This window comes from Protobothrops mucrosquamatus, unplaced genomic scaffold, assembly GCF_001527695.2.
Source record: "Protobothrops mucrosquamatus isolate PMUCROS unplaced genomic scaffold, P.Mucros_1.0 scaffold1271, whole genome shotgun sequence".
Lineage (NCBI taxonomy): Eukaryota > Metazoa > Chordata > Lepidosauria > Squamata > Viperidae > Protobothrops > Protobothrops mucrosquamatus.
Window position 1 is genome coordinate 205364 of NW_015387477.1, and position 19218 is coordinate 224581.

The following is a 19218-nucleotide window of genomic DNA, read 5'->3' on the forward strand; positions in this document are numbered from 1 at the left end:
CTACCATCATAAGCATATGGCAAACTAGAGGCCTAACATAAGAAATAATTGTGCTACATTAATTGTGTAAAACTGCAGCCCAGTTGAGTTATTCTTCTAGCCTTGAATCTGATGAAGATTGACAAATTTAAAAAAGGGTTTTTAAAAGACATGTTCACGAGATGAATTACTGTTAAGAGGAGAAAATATGCATTCCTTAGGATGTGAACTTTTCTTAGTGGTTTTATATAAGACTGTTAATAACTATAAGCAATTTAATGTATTATGAGTTTTGAGCAATAAACACTTGAATTATTCATCTTTATGTAATGTAGTATGATATACCTTCTCTTAGATGTTCAAATTCACAGTGCATACACATAAAATAATTTCAAGAAAATAAGTTATTTTATATATTCCTGGCCAGAGATGTACAGATCATTTTGATCTTGTATTCAGTTTGTTTTGAGCTTGAAACAAAATGCGCTTTGAGAGACTAGTTTCTATATTGGGGGGGGGGGGTTATTCTGACTTTGGAATTAAGTCTCTGCTGTTTCTGGGGTTATATTGGGCCTGTTTTGGGGCTTATGACAGAATTCCCTTGTTCCCCCAACATTGTACCACCTAGCTTTTCTAGCAGCAGGGACTAGTCTTCCTACTTCTATTGGTTACTGGATGATCGGAAATAGAAAATTTAGAGGAAATCAGCAGTCAACTACATGGCTAACCAGAAAAATACTACTCACACTGTATTCCTTATAGTAGTATTGTTGTTTTTTATTTTATCTTTGTCCTACATAGAGTTTGTGGGTTAGTGAGCTTCGTACTTGTAATACAGTAATAGGTATGACAGTAATAATCAGTCAAAATTGACTTCATTTAGGGTTATGGAATAGGACAAACATCAATATATTTATAAATGTTTAACATTTCCATTTATTAAGCTTCATGCTATAAATATCTCTGAATATTTTACACAACAAAATACATACTGTACATGAATAACTCAAACCATTTTTCTTGTTCAAGCTGGACATAACTCCCATAATCCATTTTAAACTAGGAAGGATTTCTTTGAATACTAATCAGTTCATGTTAGCATTCTAGCATCCAAAAGTTCCATGTAGAAACAATAGTTATTTTAATTATATAAAATAATGCAAGTAAACAAAATTGACAGCTAAACTTTCACCCATAAAAGTCTACATCATCAAAAAAGTATAATAGGTAATTCCCTTTGAGAAAATATCTGGCCTTCAGTTATAATTCAAGAAAGAAGGTACCACAATTATGGAATATAGCTTACCAAAATATTTCAAGAACTTGCAATAATAGTGCAATTTTAAACCCCTGTAAATTCAGTAGAATTTACTTTAAGGCTCATTAATACATCTCAATAAAAAACCATATCTGTGCTCACTAGAATTTTCAAATACGTTATTTCCAAATATGCAGGAGTGCCTATTGAGCATATCATCTCAACTTATTAAAGCAGCTATGTCTTTTCCACTTATATTATTCATAATTGCTTTTAGCTGTCTTTACATAAATGCACATACACAGAACCTGTGTTTTATTTGAATTAGCTGTACAGGTAAACGATAGTTCGAACAGCTTCCATAGCAACTGTCCATGTCCAGAGCAGATACTGGAGGCTTTGCCAGCTGTAGGGCTTAGCATACTGAAAACACAGGATTGCTGTGTGTTAGAACTAGCCATTCCTGTTGTACAACCATTATAGCTGCATAATACTTTGCCATAGTGAGTGTGGTTTAAACTGCTTTTTAATAGAGCAGTGATTTTTTTTTAAAAAAATGTAAAAACGTAAAACAAAAAACAATATGGAATCCAAGATTTCCTTTTTTGAAAAGTCTGCTATCTCTGCTCCACCAAGTCCAGCTAATATTGAGAGGGAAACAAGCAGTGATTGCAATTAATAACAATAAATTTTAAAAAGATTTTCAATTTAACGTGCATAATATCTAGTATAAAAGAAAAATTCAAAATACTGAAAGAAACAAACTTTTGGATATGTTCTTTAATTACATTATGGAGATTTTCCTAATTACAAAATAGATAAATTTTTCAAATGAAATTTAGATTATCTGTCAAGCATTGATAACCTTAGCTATAAGGTCAAGTTCTAAAATTGTTATTAGCCAACAAAGATAAAGATGTAATTTGTCATGGTCATCTTTGGTCAAAGCTGATAGTATCTATTCATCTGCCACAGTATCCCAGAATAGAATGCTAAATTCCAAATACGGGAGCTGCCTTTATAATTATTTTGTGGAAAGATTCCTGAGCCTCTGTTTCTGTGAACGATTTGCATTTATTGGATTAGGAGAGCTAAATTTGGACAGATGTGAAGTAAACCTGGATTGGATAATCATTCTTCTGGATAGAAACAAATGAAAATAACTTTGCACTTATGAAATTGAAATATCTTCCCAACCACAATTGTATATGTGCACTAAAACTTTTTGTACAACTTTTTTTCCGGACTATGGTAATATTTAAATTAGAAGCATAAGTGCAAGGAGAGAAAATTGTTATCCCTTTTTTTCCTAAGAAGTTCAGAATTTGTGACAAATTTTACTTTCTATCTCCCCTTTTCAGAATTATCATTTTATTTCAAATGGCTAACAGGTGAAGTGTTATATAACTACTACCATCAACAGTAATTAAATATAACTGCTTTTCAGAACTCAGAAACTGCCTCTAATAGTTCATTTTTAAGTTTGCATATTCAAAATAAATTCCATATAAAAACGTTTGACACTACCTACAACAGTTGATAAATCAGGGGTATCAAACTGGTGGCCCGCAGGCCGGATGCCTCATGTGCAGGCCACGCCCACCCTGGCTCCGCAAAGGAAAAAAACGTCATGATATGTCATGTGACGCGATCGAGTTTGACACCCATGTGATAAATCATTAAATTCCAGTTCCCACACTTTTACATCATAGTAATGAAGTAATGGCATATTAAGCTATCAAACTTCCCATGATTAGTGCGTTTCATACAAACTACAAAATGCAGTTTACGTCTATGCATATGTCAGCTTTATTCACACCTCACATTATACTAAATTATGATTGGTTTTGTTTTAACAAGATTAATAAATCTTGCTGATGTAAGTGTAAATTACCATGCTTTAAAACTTAGCACTGTGTGTCAATGTTACTGTGGCTTATTCAACAATGGTTAAACTAAACCTCAGTTTAATGAAAAGTGTGAATGTAACCAATCTTAATATTCTAATGTGCATGAATACATATTTTTGCAAATCAATATGCCTGCCGATTCATAGATAAAGTTCTTAATCTTCTATATTGAAAAAATCAAGGGGGTGGAACAAGTCTCATAATGGTGAATAAAGTGGAAAGTTGATATGGATGTGTTGAACTGAAAAAGCTCTACTGGATCACATAGCAAATCCTGGTGGATATATCAACAACTGGTTTGCATTTTTCAGGTATCTGGCTTATACCTTGATGCCTCAGGAAATTACCATATCAAATTACTCTTCAATTAAAGGGCCCATCTAGAAAAGCCAAGTATGTCCACTAAACATCTAGGAGCAATGTGCTGATCTTTGGTTATATTAGATTTTAGTTTCTAAATTCAGGATAGTCTTTGTTAACTAACGGACACTTCAGTACTGTGTACAATCAGACATCTGAAATCTAAACAGAAGTTAAAGTTTAAAGTGCCATCAATCCAATCTGAGAAAAATTGTGAGAAAACTGGTCCATGTGTGCTACCAAAAATTACTGTCCCGTGTCCCTTTTTTCAAAGCAGAATGTTATGTATCTTGAGATGCAAACCTATAATGACTAGAGTTAAAATGTACTTTTAAATGCATTAAACCACATAGCTAGAAGCCTGCATCTTGGCAACTATAGCAATCCTATTTGAGGTAAGCACTTGCAGAAGAAACTGGTTTTGTAGCGATTCTGATGTAACTTAAGAATTCTGATGATCAGACGACTTTCTGTCCTGCAAAAGCTTACATTCTCTCTTTTGTTCAGGCTTAGTTGTGGCTATTTTGACAGTGCTGTAATCTCTTCTGTCTTCATCGCATCAGACAGAAAACTCAGTTCATTGCATAAAGTCTCATATCTGTAAGCCATTCGAATCTGTGCCACATTTGTCTTTCTAATGTCATTTCCTTCTGGGCCTTCAGCACAGTAATTTAGACCTATACACTTCTGTTTTTCCTAGAGAAACAGAGAGAAAAGAAGATACTGTTTGAAAAGTTGAAAAGTTCCTGAACTCAAGGATCTGGAAGATGATCTCCACATAATGGCATTTTTGAAAAGAAGGAGGTGGTTTATTGAAAGAGAGAGAGAGAACAAAAATGTCCAGTCTTTTTAACTGCTATCAAATTGATTAATATACAAAGATAGCTTGCAACTTCATGTAGCAGCTTTCTTAAGAGACCCTAATTTCTTTTGCTCTCTAACAGGCATGATTTTATTCTGCAACACTACACTAGATAATTAACTAGAGATCAGTGAAACTCTACCTTCCCCCAAACTATGCCTTCAAATATATTGGACTGAAACTCCCAAAATTTCCAGATAGCCTTTGAGGAAGCTGGATGGGAATTGTGAAGGGTAAATTGGACAAGTCTAATAGAAATCAAGAACAAGTTAAGCCTATATGTAAACAACGGCATCTGCAGGAAGTGTGAAAAAAAAGTCAAGATGGCAATCATGACAGTGCCCTTTATATGGGATTTTTTGACTCCCTCCCCCCTGGCAATGCCCCATGGGTAAATTCATGCCATCTTTTCTGTTTCATTCATTACAGTGGCAAAGGTAAGTCAATATTGTAAACAAAGCTCAAGGGCTCAGAATTTAATCATTTCTATCCCACACCATTAGAGAAGAGATGTCATAAGCTAAAATATTCCTATTATGTGTGATGATCAGGTCCTCTGGTAACTTAATATATGCATTTTTATTTTTATTTATAAAGTGCAGCACCTACGTCCTCAAACGTTTGGTACTTATAGGAGCAAAGTAAATTTACCTTGTGTGACAAACCGCTTTGTAGTACACTGTTTCTTGCAATTTCACACAGGTCACAAGTACTCAGTTTCCAAACTTGGGCTGCTATGGCATATTCCTCCATCAGTGCTTCCTTCAATTATATATACAAAAATATATGATTTACTATCAAATACATTTATTCATTTATTTCTCACTTCCTGAAAGCAAAAGGACCATTTCTAGTAAAAGGAAATTTAATTTTGCAGAGCTCTTCTCTTTTCTTCCTTAATTTTGTTCTTCCCTTGCTGTCCTCTATATTCCCTGAAAACTCTCTAGGGGATTGGTGAGGCCACCAGAATAGTAGGAGCAGGACTAAGAGTTCAGAGAATCAGGAAAATTTGATGAAATTTCATCTTCTTACCCTTTTATCAGCAGATGTCTCCCATCATAGTTGACAAGATCCAACTATTAAAGTTTCAGACCTGGGTAGCCTGGTAGAAGTGGTGGAAACTCCAGCCACTACACAGTTAAATTTATTTCTGCAAGCACTATGCTTTATGAAAATTGGTCATTTGCCTTCTTCAATTTTCATGGATCGATTATACCCAAACGAGACCACCCGTATCCTTCATAGTCCAGCTACAGGACTGTTGCTAATGACATGCCAGATTAACCTTGAAACATTTAAGAGAAGTGGAAAACAAATGGCATAGAAAACTGTTGAGAGTAGAAAGAAATCCTGTGAAACTCAAGACATTCTAGCAGGCTGGCTCAGGAATTCTGGGAATTGAAGTCCACGAGTCATAAAAGAGCCAAGGTTGACTACCCCTGCCTTCTAGGTTTTAATGGTGAAATAACATGAAAGAAGAATGTAGGAGACTGGAGTCCATACTCCATGCTTCAGCACCCAGCAAATGGGGTAAGGGAGAATGGCTTGAGAAACAAAAGGGCATTATGAGCATTACAAGTATTCCAGGATTCAACATTTAGGATTCAAACACAGTAAATAATTAAATTCCGAATAGAATTCTATGCCCTCTTAAATGAAGTGAAACGATGACTGAAAACTAACTGCTTTCAAATAAACAAATGTAAGATTGGAGAGCTGCTGCTGAATTTAATAAGAAAACGTTTAATTTAATATGGTTTCAGATGGAAATTAAACTTTTACATTGCTTTCATGCAAATTACCTTGGTATAGTGGAATTGCATGGGGTCATCTGTGGACAGAGAAACACGCAGTCCCTTGTGCAAGAATTCTCGCAATGGGTTTTTTGAATACTCCAGGAATAAGCTGTTGTTGCTAAGAGGAGACATGGCAATGGGGATTTGTGCAAGATAATAAAGATACTGGAGAACTGGACTCTGTACAAAAACAACACCCAAAATCATTATTCATTCACACAGAGATAACAAGGAAGGAAACATTCAGCCAGAGGAAATAGAAAACCATTTTTACAGCTTGGGAAACTTTAACTGACCCCAGCCCTCTGGCATTATACAAGTTGAGTTGTTATATATACAACTATACACTCTTATTTTGCATTGCATTGATGTATTTTTTTAAAAAAATACATTTTTATAATGAAAAAATAAACAGATTTGAGATGTTAAAACGCGTGTTACTGCATTAACTGAAGTAGGAAATAAAAGGCCTTTTGCTGTCTATGGTGATTGAATTGTGCCTTTAGTACAAGCTACTCCTTCAAAAACCAGCTTTCGATCTTCCTATTCAGTCCATTTATCAGTGAGCAACCACTGTTGCAGTTACATGTTAACACAGCTGTCTGGAAAAAGTCCTTAAGGAAGCACATGTTTGCTGTCCAATAAAATAGAATATTTCTCAATTAGAACAGTTTTTGTCAGAATTATATTGAAATCTGCCACCCAGTGGAGAATTGCTAACTGAAAGCTAATTGAAAGTAATCTTTTTATAAATCCTATTGATTTCAAACACACAAAAGTAAATATGTCCTTCCCATTTGTAGTAATCAGACACATACATCCACTCAGCAATAAGCCCACATGAGCTTAGTCATGGTGGTCCTATGAGAGTTATACAGGCTTGGGGACCTGGCATGCAAGTAGGCCTCATGAGTCCTCTAAAGTCTGTTTAAAAAGGCAACAATCTGAAAGTACAGAACAATATGATATAAAGAAAATAAACATCTTTGTTTGCATGTAGCAAACCTCAAGATGGAGAGCTATAGATCCCGTATACTCCCATGATGTATACAGGTTAAGTTACATCCATTCATTTAACAATCCTTCGAAATACGATCTCAGTGAAGAAAGTGTCTTACAACTGGCATGTATTTACGACAGTTGCAGTGACTGAGTTAAGTAATTACCATTTGCAACCTTCCTAGGGGGCTTCAAACCAGAAAAGAGGGAATTCACTTAAAAACTGCATGATTCGCTTAAGAATCACATTATTTCCTTCATGACTGCGACAAAAAGGTTGTAGAATTGGGTGGGACTCACTCAATCACTGCATTATTTAGGAATGGAAGTTCTGGTCCCAACTGTGTTCATAACTAGAGGACTACCTGTACAAGTGTGTCTAACTTACAGTACCACAAATTAAACTCTATTAGAGTTTTTCAGTGAACTGATGACGCCCAAAGGTATGTGTTCAGTTTCAGAAGTCCCAGACAATTCTAGGAGCTGAAGTAATTTATTAGGAGGACAATAGATTGGTGGAGGCTGCAGTAGAACCATTATTATACCTTCTTCAGGAGCAATCCATGGGAAATATTGTCTGCAGTTAGAAAAGCGGATACCAGGTGAGTTATAGATCCAGCTTCTCCACAATGAGGTCGAAACAAGAAGGTGCTCATGCCTCTCTCCCTATAACAATTTAAAATACAATTAGCACTATACCTTCCCATTCTGAAATCCCAAGACCAGTCATAATGATACATCACACAACGGCTGTTGGAAGTTCAAAAAATATGCATCAGTGACAATGGGCCACTGATGGGCAGCAATACGTATATTAAGTTACTCAGAGGTAAGTCCTTCTCCATCACAGCCTGTGGCAACCCCTATCCTAGCCTGACTTCAAAGACACAAACACTCTCATGTTAACTAAGGGGACAGAAGAGGCTCAGTGGCTGCTGGGCCTCAAATTAAAAATGGTTTAGGTTGGCCCTGTCCACTTGTTCAAAGGTAAGCCCTCCATTTCATTAGACAGGTATTTGTGACTGCGGCTCAAATGACTCATTGCAGGATAATTCTGCCAGCGGGCTAACTCTCATGACACAGCAGAGATTAAACTGCTTCAAATATTAGATTGTGACCACAGCTCTGTCTCAATCCTTGAAACTTATTTTTTTTATTTCATCTTATATTTTACCAAGGCCTAAATGCTACTGTCTAAACATGCTATGCATAGCTGACTTTGAAGGTCTTGTCTGCTTTGTTTTCTCATTTTAAATTTCTTGATTTCACCCTTTCTCTCCAGTGTCATACAACTGAAGTCACTCTAAATCTCTAGGCTGCGCTGTGTTTGCAATCCGATTTTGTGCTTATGCAAACAGATTTGCAAACAAACAAACACATGTCTATGAGATAATGGATAATCTGTACTAACTGTGCAGATTACAGGTTCACTATGATAATTCAAGTACAAATGGCTCCAGGCAATGCAGAGAAATGTCACCTGTGATGGACATAATTCTACAGAGTAGTAATTACAACTTTAATCACTCCTGCTGCTGAGGTAATGCTGAAAGTGACTCTATATGTAGTCACAAGCAATGCAGAAATTTGAGTTCCTGCTGATACCACTTCATTGCTAAAACTCATAAAACAGATTTCATATAGAGATCACAAAAAAGATTAAAATGAAAATTAGAATGCATACTACAGGTACTGATGATCTTCAGTCTGGAAAATTATCCCCTCCTTACCTAACAAAAGGGACTTTGTGCAAAAAATGTTCTATACTGCTGTTTCTCAGGCTGTAAGCAAAATCTCTCAATTTTTACCTAACCCCAGCCCTCCCATCAGAGTCACAGATGACACAAATCCTGTTCCAAGAACATCTAAGGATCATCGGTTAGGAAAGGCTTGTTTAGAATTATAAGACATTCAACTTTTTATTTGTTCATCTACCTTCAAATGACAATAGCATCCGTAACAGAATTTATCATTAGGATAATTTATGCCTAATCCCAATGCCCAGAGCAGAATTGTCAACCTGGAAATGTGTAGAACTCCAGCATGTCTTCATTGTGTAATTAAAAAGGTGGAGGCAAAATAAATTTTAAAAGGGAGAGGGGAGATAAATTTTATGTAATTTGTTTATCTTACAAAACCATGATATACTGTAAATCCCTTGTTATACCTTTCTACCAAACATAGAAACATGAAAATAGAAATATTACTACTTACTTTCTAAGGTTGTTGAGAACCATGATGTTTGTGTACATATAATACAAATAATAGCTATATGGAGGATTTGTTTCGCTAATCCAAATATCAGGATGGGGGCTCCTTTCAGAGAACATGTGATCACTGTGTTTTGATTCATCATCCACACTATCAAACCCTGTCACCTAAGAATTTAATAAAAACAGATTTTTGTATGAATAATGTATGATTTTCTGAATTATCTAACTTAATTGCTACCATTTAAACTGCTGTTTAAGGTCCCAACCCCTTATTGATAAATTGCTGAGAGTTAGATGGTGATAATGATGCAAGCCATTATAGCAGGGGTCTTCAAACTTGACCCTTTTGTGACTTGTGGACTTCAACTCCCAGAATTCCTCAGCCAGCATGCCTGGCTGAGGAATTCTGGGAGTTGAAGTCCACAAGTCATAAAAGGGCCAAGTTTGAAGACCCCTGCATTATAGGGTAACCATTCACAAGGTGATTAATTTGCATCTCCATAATTGTGTATGAAGGCATCCTAATTTTATTATATTGTACTTCACCATGTTGTTGGTACTACAAAACCTAATGCTGATTTAAAACTATTACACGAAATAACTTTTAATTGATTTTTTTCTTGAAAATTAAGTGAATGTTCACACATATATCCAAATGAATAGGAAGCACCATAAGCAAAAAGAAAAGAGTGCATTGGATAATCTGGCACTATACTTCAGAATGCAGACTACAATTGATGGCACCATCTAGAGGCCAAAAGGCATTGTTGTGTATTCAAAGTTTCTGTAACAAGAATGAAAGCAGTTAAATATTTGTTCTCTTCTTATGGAAATTAAATCTGAAGCTCTCATGAGATCCAATGTAGTAAAAATTATGGGCTTTCTGCAAGTATTCTAAAAACTCAGGAAAGATAACAATCATGAACTACAATGATCCATTCTTCTAAACAAACAAACAAAATAGGAGCATTTAGGGTGAAGAATAACAGGCAGATAATCTAAACTGGTAAAGGTGTTTTGTGGGAATCTGAGCTCTAACAATAAGAACTCACAAATTAATCAAGAGGACAAGATCTTGCTTCCCATTCTCCAAACACATCAGCCTAGAGAGTGCTGACAGGAGCTCCTGCTGTGGGATTCAAATAAGCTATGAGACTTGCATGCTGGGGCAATCAAAATTATGTATCATGAATGTACAGATTTGAATCTAAAGGCAGTCCATTTCCAAGACTGTTGGAAAATTTACAGAAAAAATAAAAATAAAATTATTGTCAAAATCCTAACAGTAATGCAAGATCAAAAACCAAACTTCACACAGAATCTTGTGTGAATCAGATTGAACGCATTCCAGTCTTCACTTCTTAGTGAGTATGATAAGCTGGAGTCTCTAAATTGTCTGTTTTTCTTTCTCAAAAATTCTCTAATGCAGTACACACAGAGATGAGTCCTAAGAATAAGAGCTGGGCACTGATCCTTTCAATTGAAGCAGAGAATCAACAGTGGGATGAGAAAAACATACATGTGTTGCTATGTTACTGAGACATTCAAGATTACTAGAGCTGGCTGTTGACTTTCTCAAGAAATCATTATGATGAATCTTGTCACCTACGTTTCTGGGCAATACTTAATTCCTGGACATCCCAGTATCCCTGAGGTTGTACTATAATTGTTTTCCAAAAGATTAGATTTTCTTACAAAATATCCCACTTTTCAAGTACATTTAGTTATTGATTCAAAGGGGAATAGTTAACTAGGTCCACTACAATATAAAGAAAGACCTTTCATGTAAATGGAGCTCTGCTGGCTCCTAGCTGCATAGATTGAATTTGTACAATCTAGGTACAAATATTTGTACAGAGGCAGCAATGAGAGAGGAGAGTGGCATCTAAGTTTCCTACCCTTACTCTCTTGTAATTTATCAAACATTTGATTGATACTCAAGCTGAATTAGATTAATACAATTAATCTAACTAGAACAATTAATCATTGGAACAACCTGCCTCCAGAAGTTGTGAACGCTCCAACGCTGGAAGTTTTTAAGAAGAGACTGGATAGCCATTTGTCTGAAATGGTATAGGTTCTCCTGCTTGAGCAGGGGGTTGGACTAGAAGACCTCCAAGGTCCCTTCCAGCTCTATTCTATTCTAATGCATTGAAAGTGTCTGGACTGACTGCAAAATATATGTGTGTGATATTTCACCTGATATTCCCTTTTATTGGTCTGTTACGTCCCTTTCATTTCTGGCCACAACTGAAAATCAATTCTATGTGGTTTCACAGAGCACCTTTTCCAGGGGTGCCAAACTTGAAACGTCACGTGACGTGTCGTGACTTTTTTTGCCATTGCCAGCAATGGGATGGGCACAGTTTTGCTATGATGCATCTGGCCCGCGGGCCGGCAATTTGACATCCCTGACTTATTCCATTGTAGGTGTATCACCTGTTCACATTGCAGGGGTATCATGAGGTTATTATAATTCTCCATTTTACAGATTCAGCAGTAAAAGACTAATTATAAATCCTGATTGGGATCAGTCAGTGGTAATTTCCCCCCAGGTCTTAGAAAGATATAGAGTTCACTACTGAGAGAAGATGGTAGTAAATCTGCCAGGATCATGTTTGTCAAGTAAAGAGGCAAGTGTTTGGCATCCTAGCACTTCCTTCTCATCGGCAAAACCTGTAGGGACTTAAGCTGGAAGGACTAGTGGAGCACTGCTTGTGGCAATTATTTTCCCTTCTACTGGACTAGCTGGTTCATCATCTGGGTTAACTGGTCCGACTTGCAACTTGCTCTGATATCTCAGCAAGACGCTAGCAACCTGTTTCAGGGTCATTGGAGTTACCAGACAACTGCTGCCCTTGTTTAATCTCAGCTTTCCTCCTTTAGAATTAGGAGTATGAGATGGGAAATTTTCTGCCAAAGCTTTCTGCCAACAATTAAACCACTTACATTACAAAGACTATTAAACAGTGTGTGGGTGTAAGATATGTAATGTAAACTACTTACATTACAAAGACTATTAAACAGTGTGTGGGTGTAAGATATATCTTAAATGAGATATTAAAATTATTATAACCCCGCCATATACAGAATGAAATATTTGGAGCCTTTAGCTCTATATTTCCAAATTTAAATCCTGTACGCAGAATAAATGCCCTGATTAAAAAGCAATTCATACTGTATTTTGTAGAATTAATAGATATTTATAGAACAAACTTGTTCAGATTTTACTCTGTCTAAATATTTTCCCCCAAATCTTGTAATTTTCTTTTTTTCATAAAAATTACTTAAAAGATTATAATTCTTTCTCATCACCTTCTTTAGATTTCCCATTCTGTTTGATATTAAGTAGTTAATTATTCTCAATTAATATGATAATTCCAATTTATCATGCAAGGAGTTTGTTATTTGTAAATACTGAAACCAGATAGAGTTTCTTTCACCTGTCTAGCCACCAATTTTAACCCTAGTCAGTAATGACTCATTTAATATCATACCTACTATAGATTCATATTTTTATTTCTCGGTTTAGAAAAGCACGTTTGCATTTGTTGATACTGAGCTCCTTATATATTACTATAGATGCTAGCAGATTAGTTTGAGCTTAGAAATTGTCTTCTTTTATACCAGATTTTGAAATTGTTTTGGGATTAATTCATGTTCAACCAAATTCTCCTTTACTTCAAAAGGAGAGCCAGTTTATATAATCTATCCATCCAAACTGAAATAGATGAAAATGATTAAATTAACTGCACAGTTCCATGATATACCTCAGCAAATTAGAATGAGACAATTCTATTTTAACAATTCTATTTCAAAGCTGTATTGCAACGGACTAGTGCATTTTTCACTAAAAATCTTAGTCTGCTTTCCTCTATCTGGCTTTTAAGATTTCATGTCACTAGTTACTGCCCAAACTTTTTAATCCTAGATACATGCAGTCTAGAATAGTCAAATACTTACAAATTTAAGAAAAAGATGTAATTCTTTATGATCCAAGGGGTTGATGGTTGCTTCAAACAGAGGTAAGAATATGTTTTCCAGCATTTTCCCAAAGTTAGGCAAAATATTTTTTGCCCTAAATATATCACTGGAAAAATAAAACAAAATACTTAAATATTTTTATTGTGCTTACTTGGGATATGGTCTACTTTAGGAATAAGTATTCTTGTCCAAAAAGTCCCCAAGATCACATAGTTGAATTTTGGCTGCAAAAAAACCTCCTAAGCAACTATAGTTCAATTTCTTTAATGTACATAATAAAAAAAATATTCGAATTATGTAATTATGTATGAAAATGCTCTGACTATTGCCTTTCAAATGACATTATTTAATAACATATAATACTATTATGTTACTGCTACCCATCTGTAATCTTTGATCTAAAACAATGGGAAAAATCAATAAAAGGTTACTTCTCATATCAATCCCATCCCTATGCAAATAGAGCCCTTCAACAAAGTCTTGGGGTCATTTCTGCAAGACGCTACAATGGCTATTTATTTGCCATATTTATTAGATCAATTTATATCAAAGTACAGCTCAGAGTATCATACAAATTAAAAACATCAAATAGTAATAAAAACGTTGAATAAAACATATCGTGCCAGAGAGAGTTTCAAAACAACCAAAAACAAGAAACGACCAATGAAGCAATCAAGATAGGCACAAAACCTCCTATCCCTGGGCCTGGATGGAAAAGCCATTCTTCAGAGTCTTCTGAACGGTACGCAGGGTGTGGCCATCTAAATCTCAGGGGGAAAGGTTTTCATAGGGGATATGTGGCAACAGAGAAAGCACATTTCTTGGGTTCCTCAAGGTGACACTGCTTAAGTGATAGGACTTGGAGCACGCCCAACCTGAGAGATGTATCAAGATACATAGACGTCATCAGAGATAGGGGGCCTCATATATAACCAATTCCTGTGCAATGAGGGGATTTGTATGCAATAGCTAAAACCTTGGATTGCACCCTAAAGCCTGCTGGCAACCAGTGCAATTCGTGAAACAGTGATATTGCATGGGAAAACCCAAATACTCTTATAACTATCCATATTACAGTACTGCATTCTGGACCAGCTAAAGCTTCTGAGTGGTCTTCAAGGACAGGCCCATATGGGGTGCACGGCAGTAATCCAAACAATAGGTCATCAAGGGCTTGAATGACCCTGAGTAGGGCAGTAAAGGACTATGGGCAGGGCAGTAGGGCTGCGCAAGGTAGATTTGTGCAAAAAACCACTTGAGCCACTGCTGCCACTTGTCCTTTGAGCATCATATTGGCAACCCCAAATTGCATCAATCTGCTTGTTCTCCAAACCTCCCACGTGTCATTTTTGCAATATTTGCGGAAGCAATTGAATAACAAGGGCAACTTAAATATAAGAAGAGATCTTTGCTTCCCGTGTACAAACTTGAACAATTATAAATTTAAAGTAAAATGGCACTGGATTGCATTTACACATTTATTATAACATTACGTGATAAGCCAATTTTTAGTGGAAAATGGCAGGATGGAGCTGCCCGTGGCTCTCAAGTCTCTCTTTTATGTTCATTAGAAATCAGCTCATCAAATTATGGAAGCAACCTGCACAGATGCTGCTAGTTTTGTGCTAATCTCCTAGTTTTAACATACCAGAAAGGAAGGGAAGGAGGAAGGAAGCCATACCAACTCTTCTAAAATACAAACTTCCTGGTACCACCCTATTTAGCAATGCCATGTCACTGCCTAGATTTCTTTAGTCTTTTTACCTCCCAAATCATTGTGGTTTCCAAAGTATTGTCCTCAACAGCTTTTTAAAGCAACATGTTTGGTTCTTACAGGCAAATTAACTGAAGCTGTCAAATTGTCCAGATGGCCTCACATAGTATAGTTTGGTAACGGTCATGGTGCAAGGTTATTTTCTTAACCACAATTGTGGGAGGAAAATAATTTCCTCGTTGCTGTAAGGGAACTTCTTACTTCTCACACTTAACCGTATTTTAAACCTCATTCTCTGTTAAAGAACTGGAAAAAAGAGAAATGAAACTGTTTCCAATAATGCATTACTGATTCTTTTACTTACTAGATTCTTGGGATCTGAATAATCCAGCGCATATGAGGTGAATAAATTTTGTGCCTTATGAACCACTTAGCCAAATTCTGCCACTCATCTGCAGAACGCCCATAAATAGACAGCCGAGGTTCTGTGTACTGGTATTTACTTTCTTCTAGTTCACGGGCAACTTCCTATTCAAAATAAGCCATTATTACTTTTCTGTTTAGAGCAAACACATTTCATCAAAAAGTCTTACATGCAGAGCCTAACATAGAAATACACCTACTGACTATTAATCACAGTGTATTTTATATTCCACATCTCAAATTCCCCAAGGGTTTACAGACCTAATGATGTCACTTAGGATTGTTTTTAATTCTGCAAGTTATAGAACTTCCTGCCACATAATATTTACCACCGTGTTTGAAACTCTATACACTTCAGATTTGGGAGGGGGGGGAGAAGAGGAACATAAATCATATTATTAGCTACAGATTTTGTATCCTGCTTATTAACATTCACCCGAATCATGAATGTCTGAATGAAGAATTATTACATCTGTACTACTAGATGACCACTAGATGGTGACAAGGAGATCCAGAAACTGCTCTGTATTGTTCTATACGTCTACATAATGAACTAAATTAACAGTTGATTCCATCTGTAAGTGTGAAACCAGACTGAGCTGTTTGAGACTTGCAAAATTCAGTGATCAATGTAAACAATAAAATTAAGCACCAGTGCACGAAACTATACTGAGTAGTTTCCATTACATCATCCAGGATCTGTTTGTTGTTTGGATACCTTTTAAAAAAAATCAAATTATGTACATCATGATCTAGTCCAATACGATATATCCTTTGGTTTTAAACAAGATGGCATAATTCAAAAATCCTTATCAACAAAAGCACTTAAGTATAGGAAGATGCTATCAAGTCCACACACGCACATACATACCCCAGTGTAGGAGTCCCATTTAAAGCATTTTGTACCAGGGGCATCCACAAAACCCAGTGTTTTCATCAAAATGACCAAAGCAGACTTGCACCATTGTAACACAACTCCATCCCTTTCACAGGTGACTGTAATATCATGATATTTGTATTAAAAGGGCAGAATTGTGTTGGGATGGCATGATACTACTTTCATCATTTGCTGTCACTTGACTGTCCTTGCAGATGCATCTCTCCCAAAATAATGGCTATCCAACTTTCCCTTGAATACATCCAGTGAAGAGCAGTGGCTCATTAGGTTAGGGCACTGAGCTGATGATCAGCAGGCTGACGTTCGAGACCCGGTAGCTGCTGCGAGACAGGGTGAGCTCCCATCACAGGCTGCAGCTCCTGCCAACCCAGCAGTTCAAAATCAAGTGACCGTGAGTAAATAAATGGGTATCACTTCAGTGGACAATTTAACAGGAATATGAAAAGAGCCCCCAACTTGGCGTCCTCTGGGCAACAGTGATGTCATTGTTCAATCCTTTCAACCCTGAAGAACTTGACTGCAGCATCAGTATCCAGTGAAGGGGAATCCCCACCACTTTGGGTAATTTGATTAGATCTAATCTTTTTTCCTGCATCAATTTGGACATGACATTCCTATTCTTCAGGCACAGTTGATGTGGTGCCTCCATAACCTGAAGAAATAGATATTGTAGGAAGACACGCCCCCCTCAGCAATGCCTACCAACAATGAGTTATAAAATTCAAAACCCATTATCCACAAACTATATGGATTCTAGTTAAGATAATAAAACACATGAAATCCCATTTTTGTTTTACTCTACACACTCTTCCATTTTTTCATGTCATTCTCATAATTAGCAACATCTCTGTTAATTAACGTTAAACAGATATGCTTCTAATTATGTGAATGAAATAGCATTCATGGAGTTACTATTACATTCAGTCTGGTTTTCCTAATGGAGGCAGGATGTCTAATTTTGTCTTCTAACTGCACTCAAAATGTCCACAAATTTATGCAATTAAGCATTTCGGGAATCCATAATTCACAGAAAAAAGGCACACACATTTTCACTGTTGAAAATGAGATTTAAATGGGCTTAACCTCTAAAGACTAACATCAAAATAATTTTGAAGAACTGAACAGATTAATCAGATATTCCAAATCATTTCTTGTGCTTTTATACCAGAATGTAAAATGGTACAGTATTTAAATTTTATAAACATTTTATGTATGATTCATATATATTGCACATATGTATACATAATTTCTCTTTATTCAAATATTTACAATAGGTCAAGGCTGTCCTTCGATTCCAATCCCGTGCACATTATCCCTAATTTATGCACACAAAAAGTATTTGGAGATTTATAACATAAATATTTTTCATGCAAAATTTATATTAATGCTAAATTGTATTTCTCTTTCAAATCAAAATATTTAAGATTAATAAATCCTCAGAGGTATCTAAGAGATTGATACAATTGGATTAGAATGCTTATTTTCATGATTAAAAACATTTCATTATTATCTACAACAATTGAAAAATACATGAGAAATTCATCAGTCAGAATAGTTCATATTATGATATGATATGCAGATAAATGGTCTATGCAAGACATCAGCCCACAGCATATTTACAAGATTTAACTTTTGGAAAAGAAAACTTCAGAAAAAATAACTTTTAAAAGTGCTAATGAAAGAATTAGATAAGGCTTCAAAGCCTTATAACAATGGAACTGTATCTAGGATGCATTATTATTCTGGTTTATATACTGAGCAGTTAATAACAAATGCATAGCAGAGTAAAAAAAAATGGTTAAAAATGTACAGTAACTGATATGCCACACCTTTGGTGTAGATAGTCCTCATTCATTTGAGCCCAAAGTGTTTCCAACGAGATACACTTTTACAGGTCTTTGAAAATATTATAAGAAAGGAATAGTTTGAATATCCAGTGATAGGCTACTCCAGAGTAGGACAGCCATCACAGAGAAAGTTTAAAAATGTGGTCCCTGCAGTTGATATCCTCTCAGTGGGTAAGATCTTAAGTGAGCCTCCTTTTCCTGGAAAAATTCAACAAATTCAGGGACAATCTCAAGAGATATCCAAAAAACTTTGAACTATGAAAGGTTTTAAGGGTGATAACTGAGACCTTGAATTGCATCCAGAAGCTCACTGGCAACCACAAGAGAGGCAAATCAATTAAATAAGCTGAAAAGTTGGGAAAGAGTGAGGAAGCTTAGTAAGTTAAGAAAATCTAATGAAGGCATTAGATTGAGAAAAAAGGAATACAGGGGTCTTCAGAAAAACAAATATCTACATAGATTGAATTCTTGTTTAGTTTTGTATATCTTTGGTTGTTAGTAACCTATTTAAAATGGCTACATGATGACATGCTCCTACAGAGTTTTCCGTCCGTTATAACTGAATGGCCTAAAAACTTTCAGAGCATGAGTAACTTTTCCTGATTTTATTTGGCATACAAAAGAACTCCCATTCTAACTAGATTTACTTGAGGACTTTGGACCAGAATAAATAAAAAAAATAAATATATAAATATAAATATAAATATAAATATAAATATAAATATAAATATAAATATAAATATAAATATAAATATAAATATAAATATAAATATAAATATTTATTTATTTAATTTAATTTATATGCCGCCCTTCTCCCTGCGGGACTCAGGGCGGCGCACAACATATTTAAAACAAAAGCATATATACAATCCCCCCCTGTAAAACCGAATTAAACCAAATTTTAAAGTTGTGTCTTCCAAATTCCTTAAAATGAACCCAGTATAAAATCCTCCCTAGGTCAGGTCCGCTTGCTGA

The 19218-nt window shown here is 35.6% G+C and overlaps 1 protein-coding gene across 1 annotated transcript in view; it reads right to left on the reverse strand.

Moving 5' to 3' along the window:
- Nucleotides 1-3311: 3311 nt before the first annotated feature.
- Nucleotides 3312-19218, reverse strand: part of AMPD3 (adenosine monophosphate deaminase 3) — a 37128-nt gene continuing 21221 nt past the window's right edge. Inside the window, exons 8-14 of the mRNA XM_015821201.1 lie at nucleotides 15440-15603; nucleotides 13341-13467; nucleotides 9379-9542; nucleotides 7710-7830; nucleotides 6172-6345; nucleotides 5021-5131; nucleotides 3312-4203 (exon numbers count right to left, since the gene is read on the reverse strand). Of these exons, the coding sequence (XP_015676687.1) occupies nucleotides 4027-4203; nucleotides 5021-5131; nucleotides 6172-6345; nucleotides 7710-7830; nucleotides 9379-9542; nucleotides 13341-13467; nucleotides 15440-15603 (1038 nt within the window). The 3' untranslated portion in view covers nucleotides 3312-4026. The remainder of the gene's footprint in view (nucleotides 4204-5020; nucleotides 5132-6171; nucleotides 6346-7709; nucleotides 7831-9378; nucleotides 9543-13340; nucleotides 13468-15439; nucleotides 15604-19218) is intronic.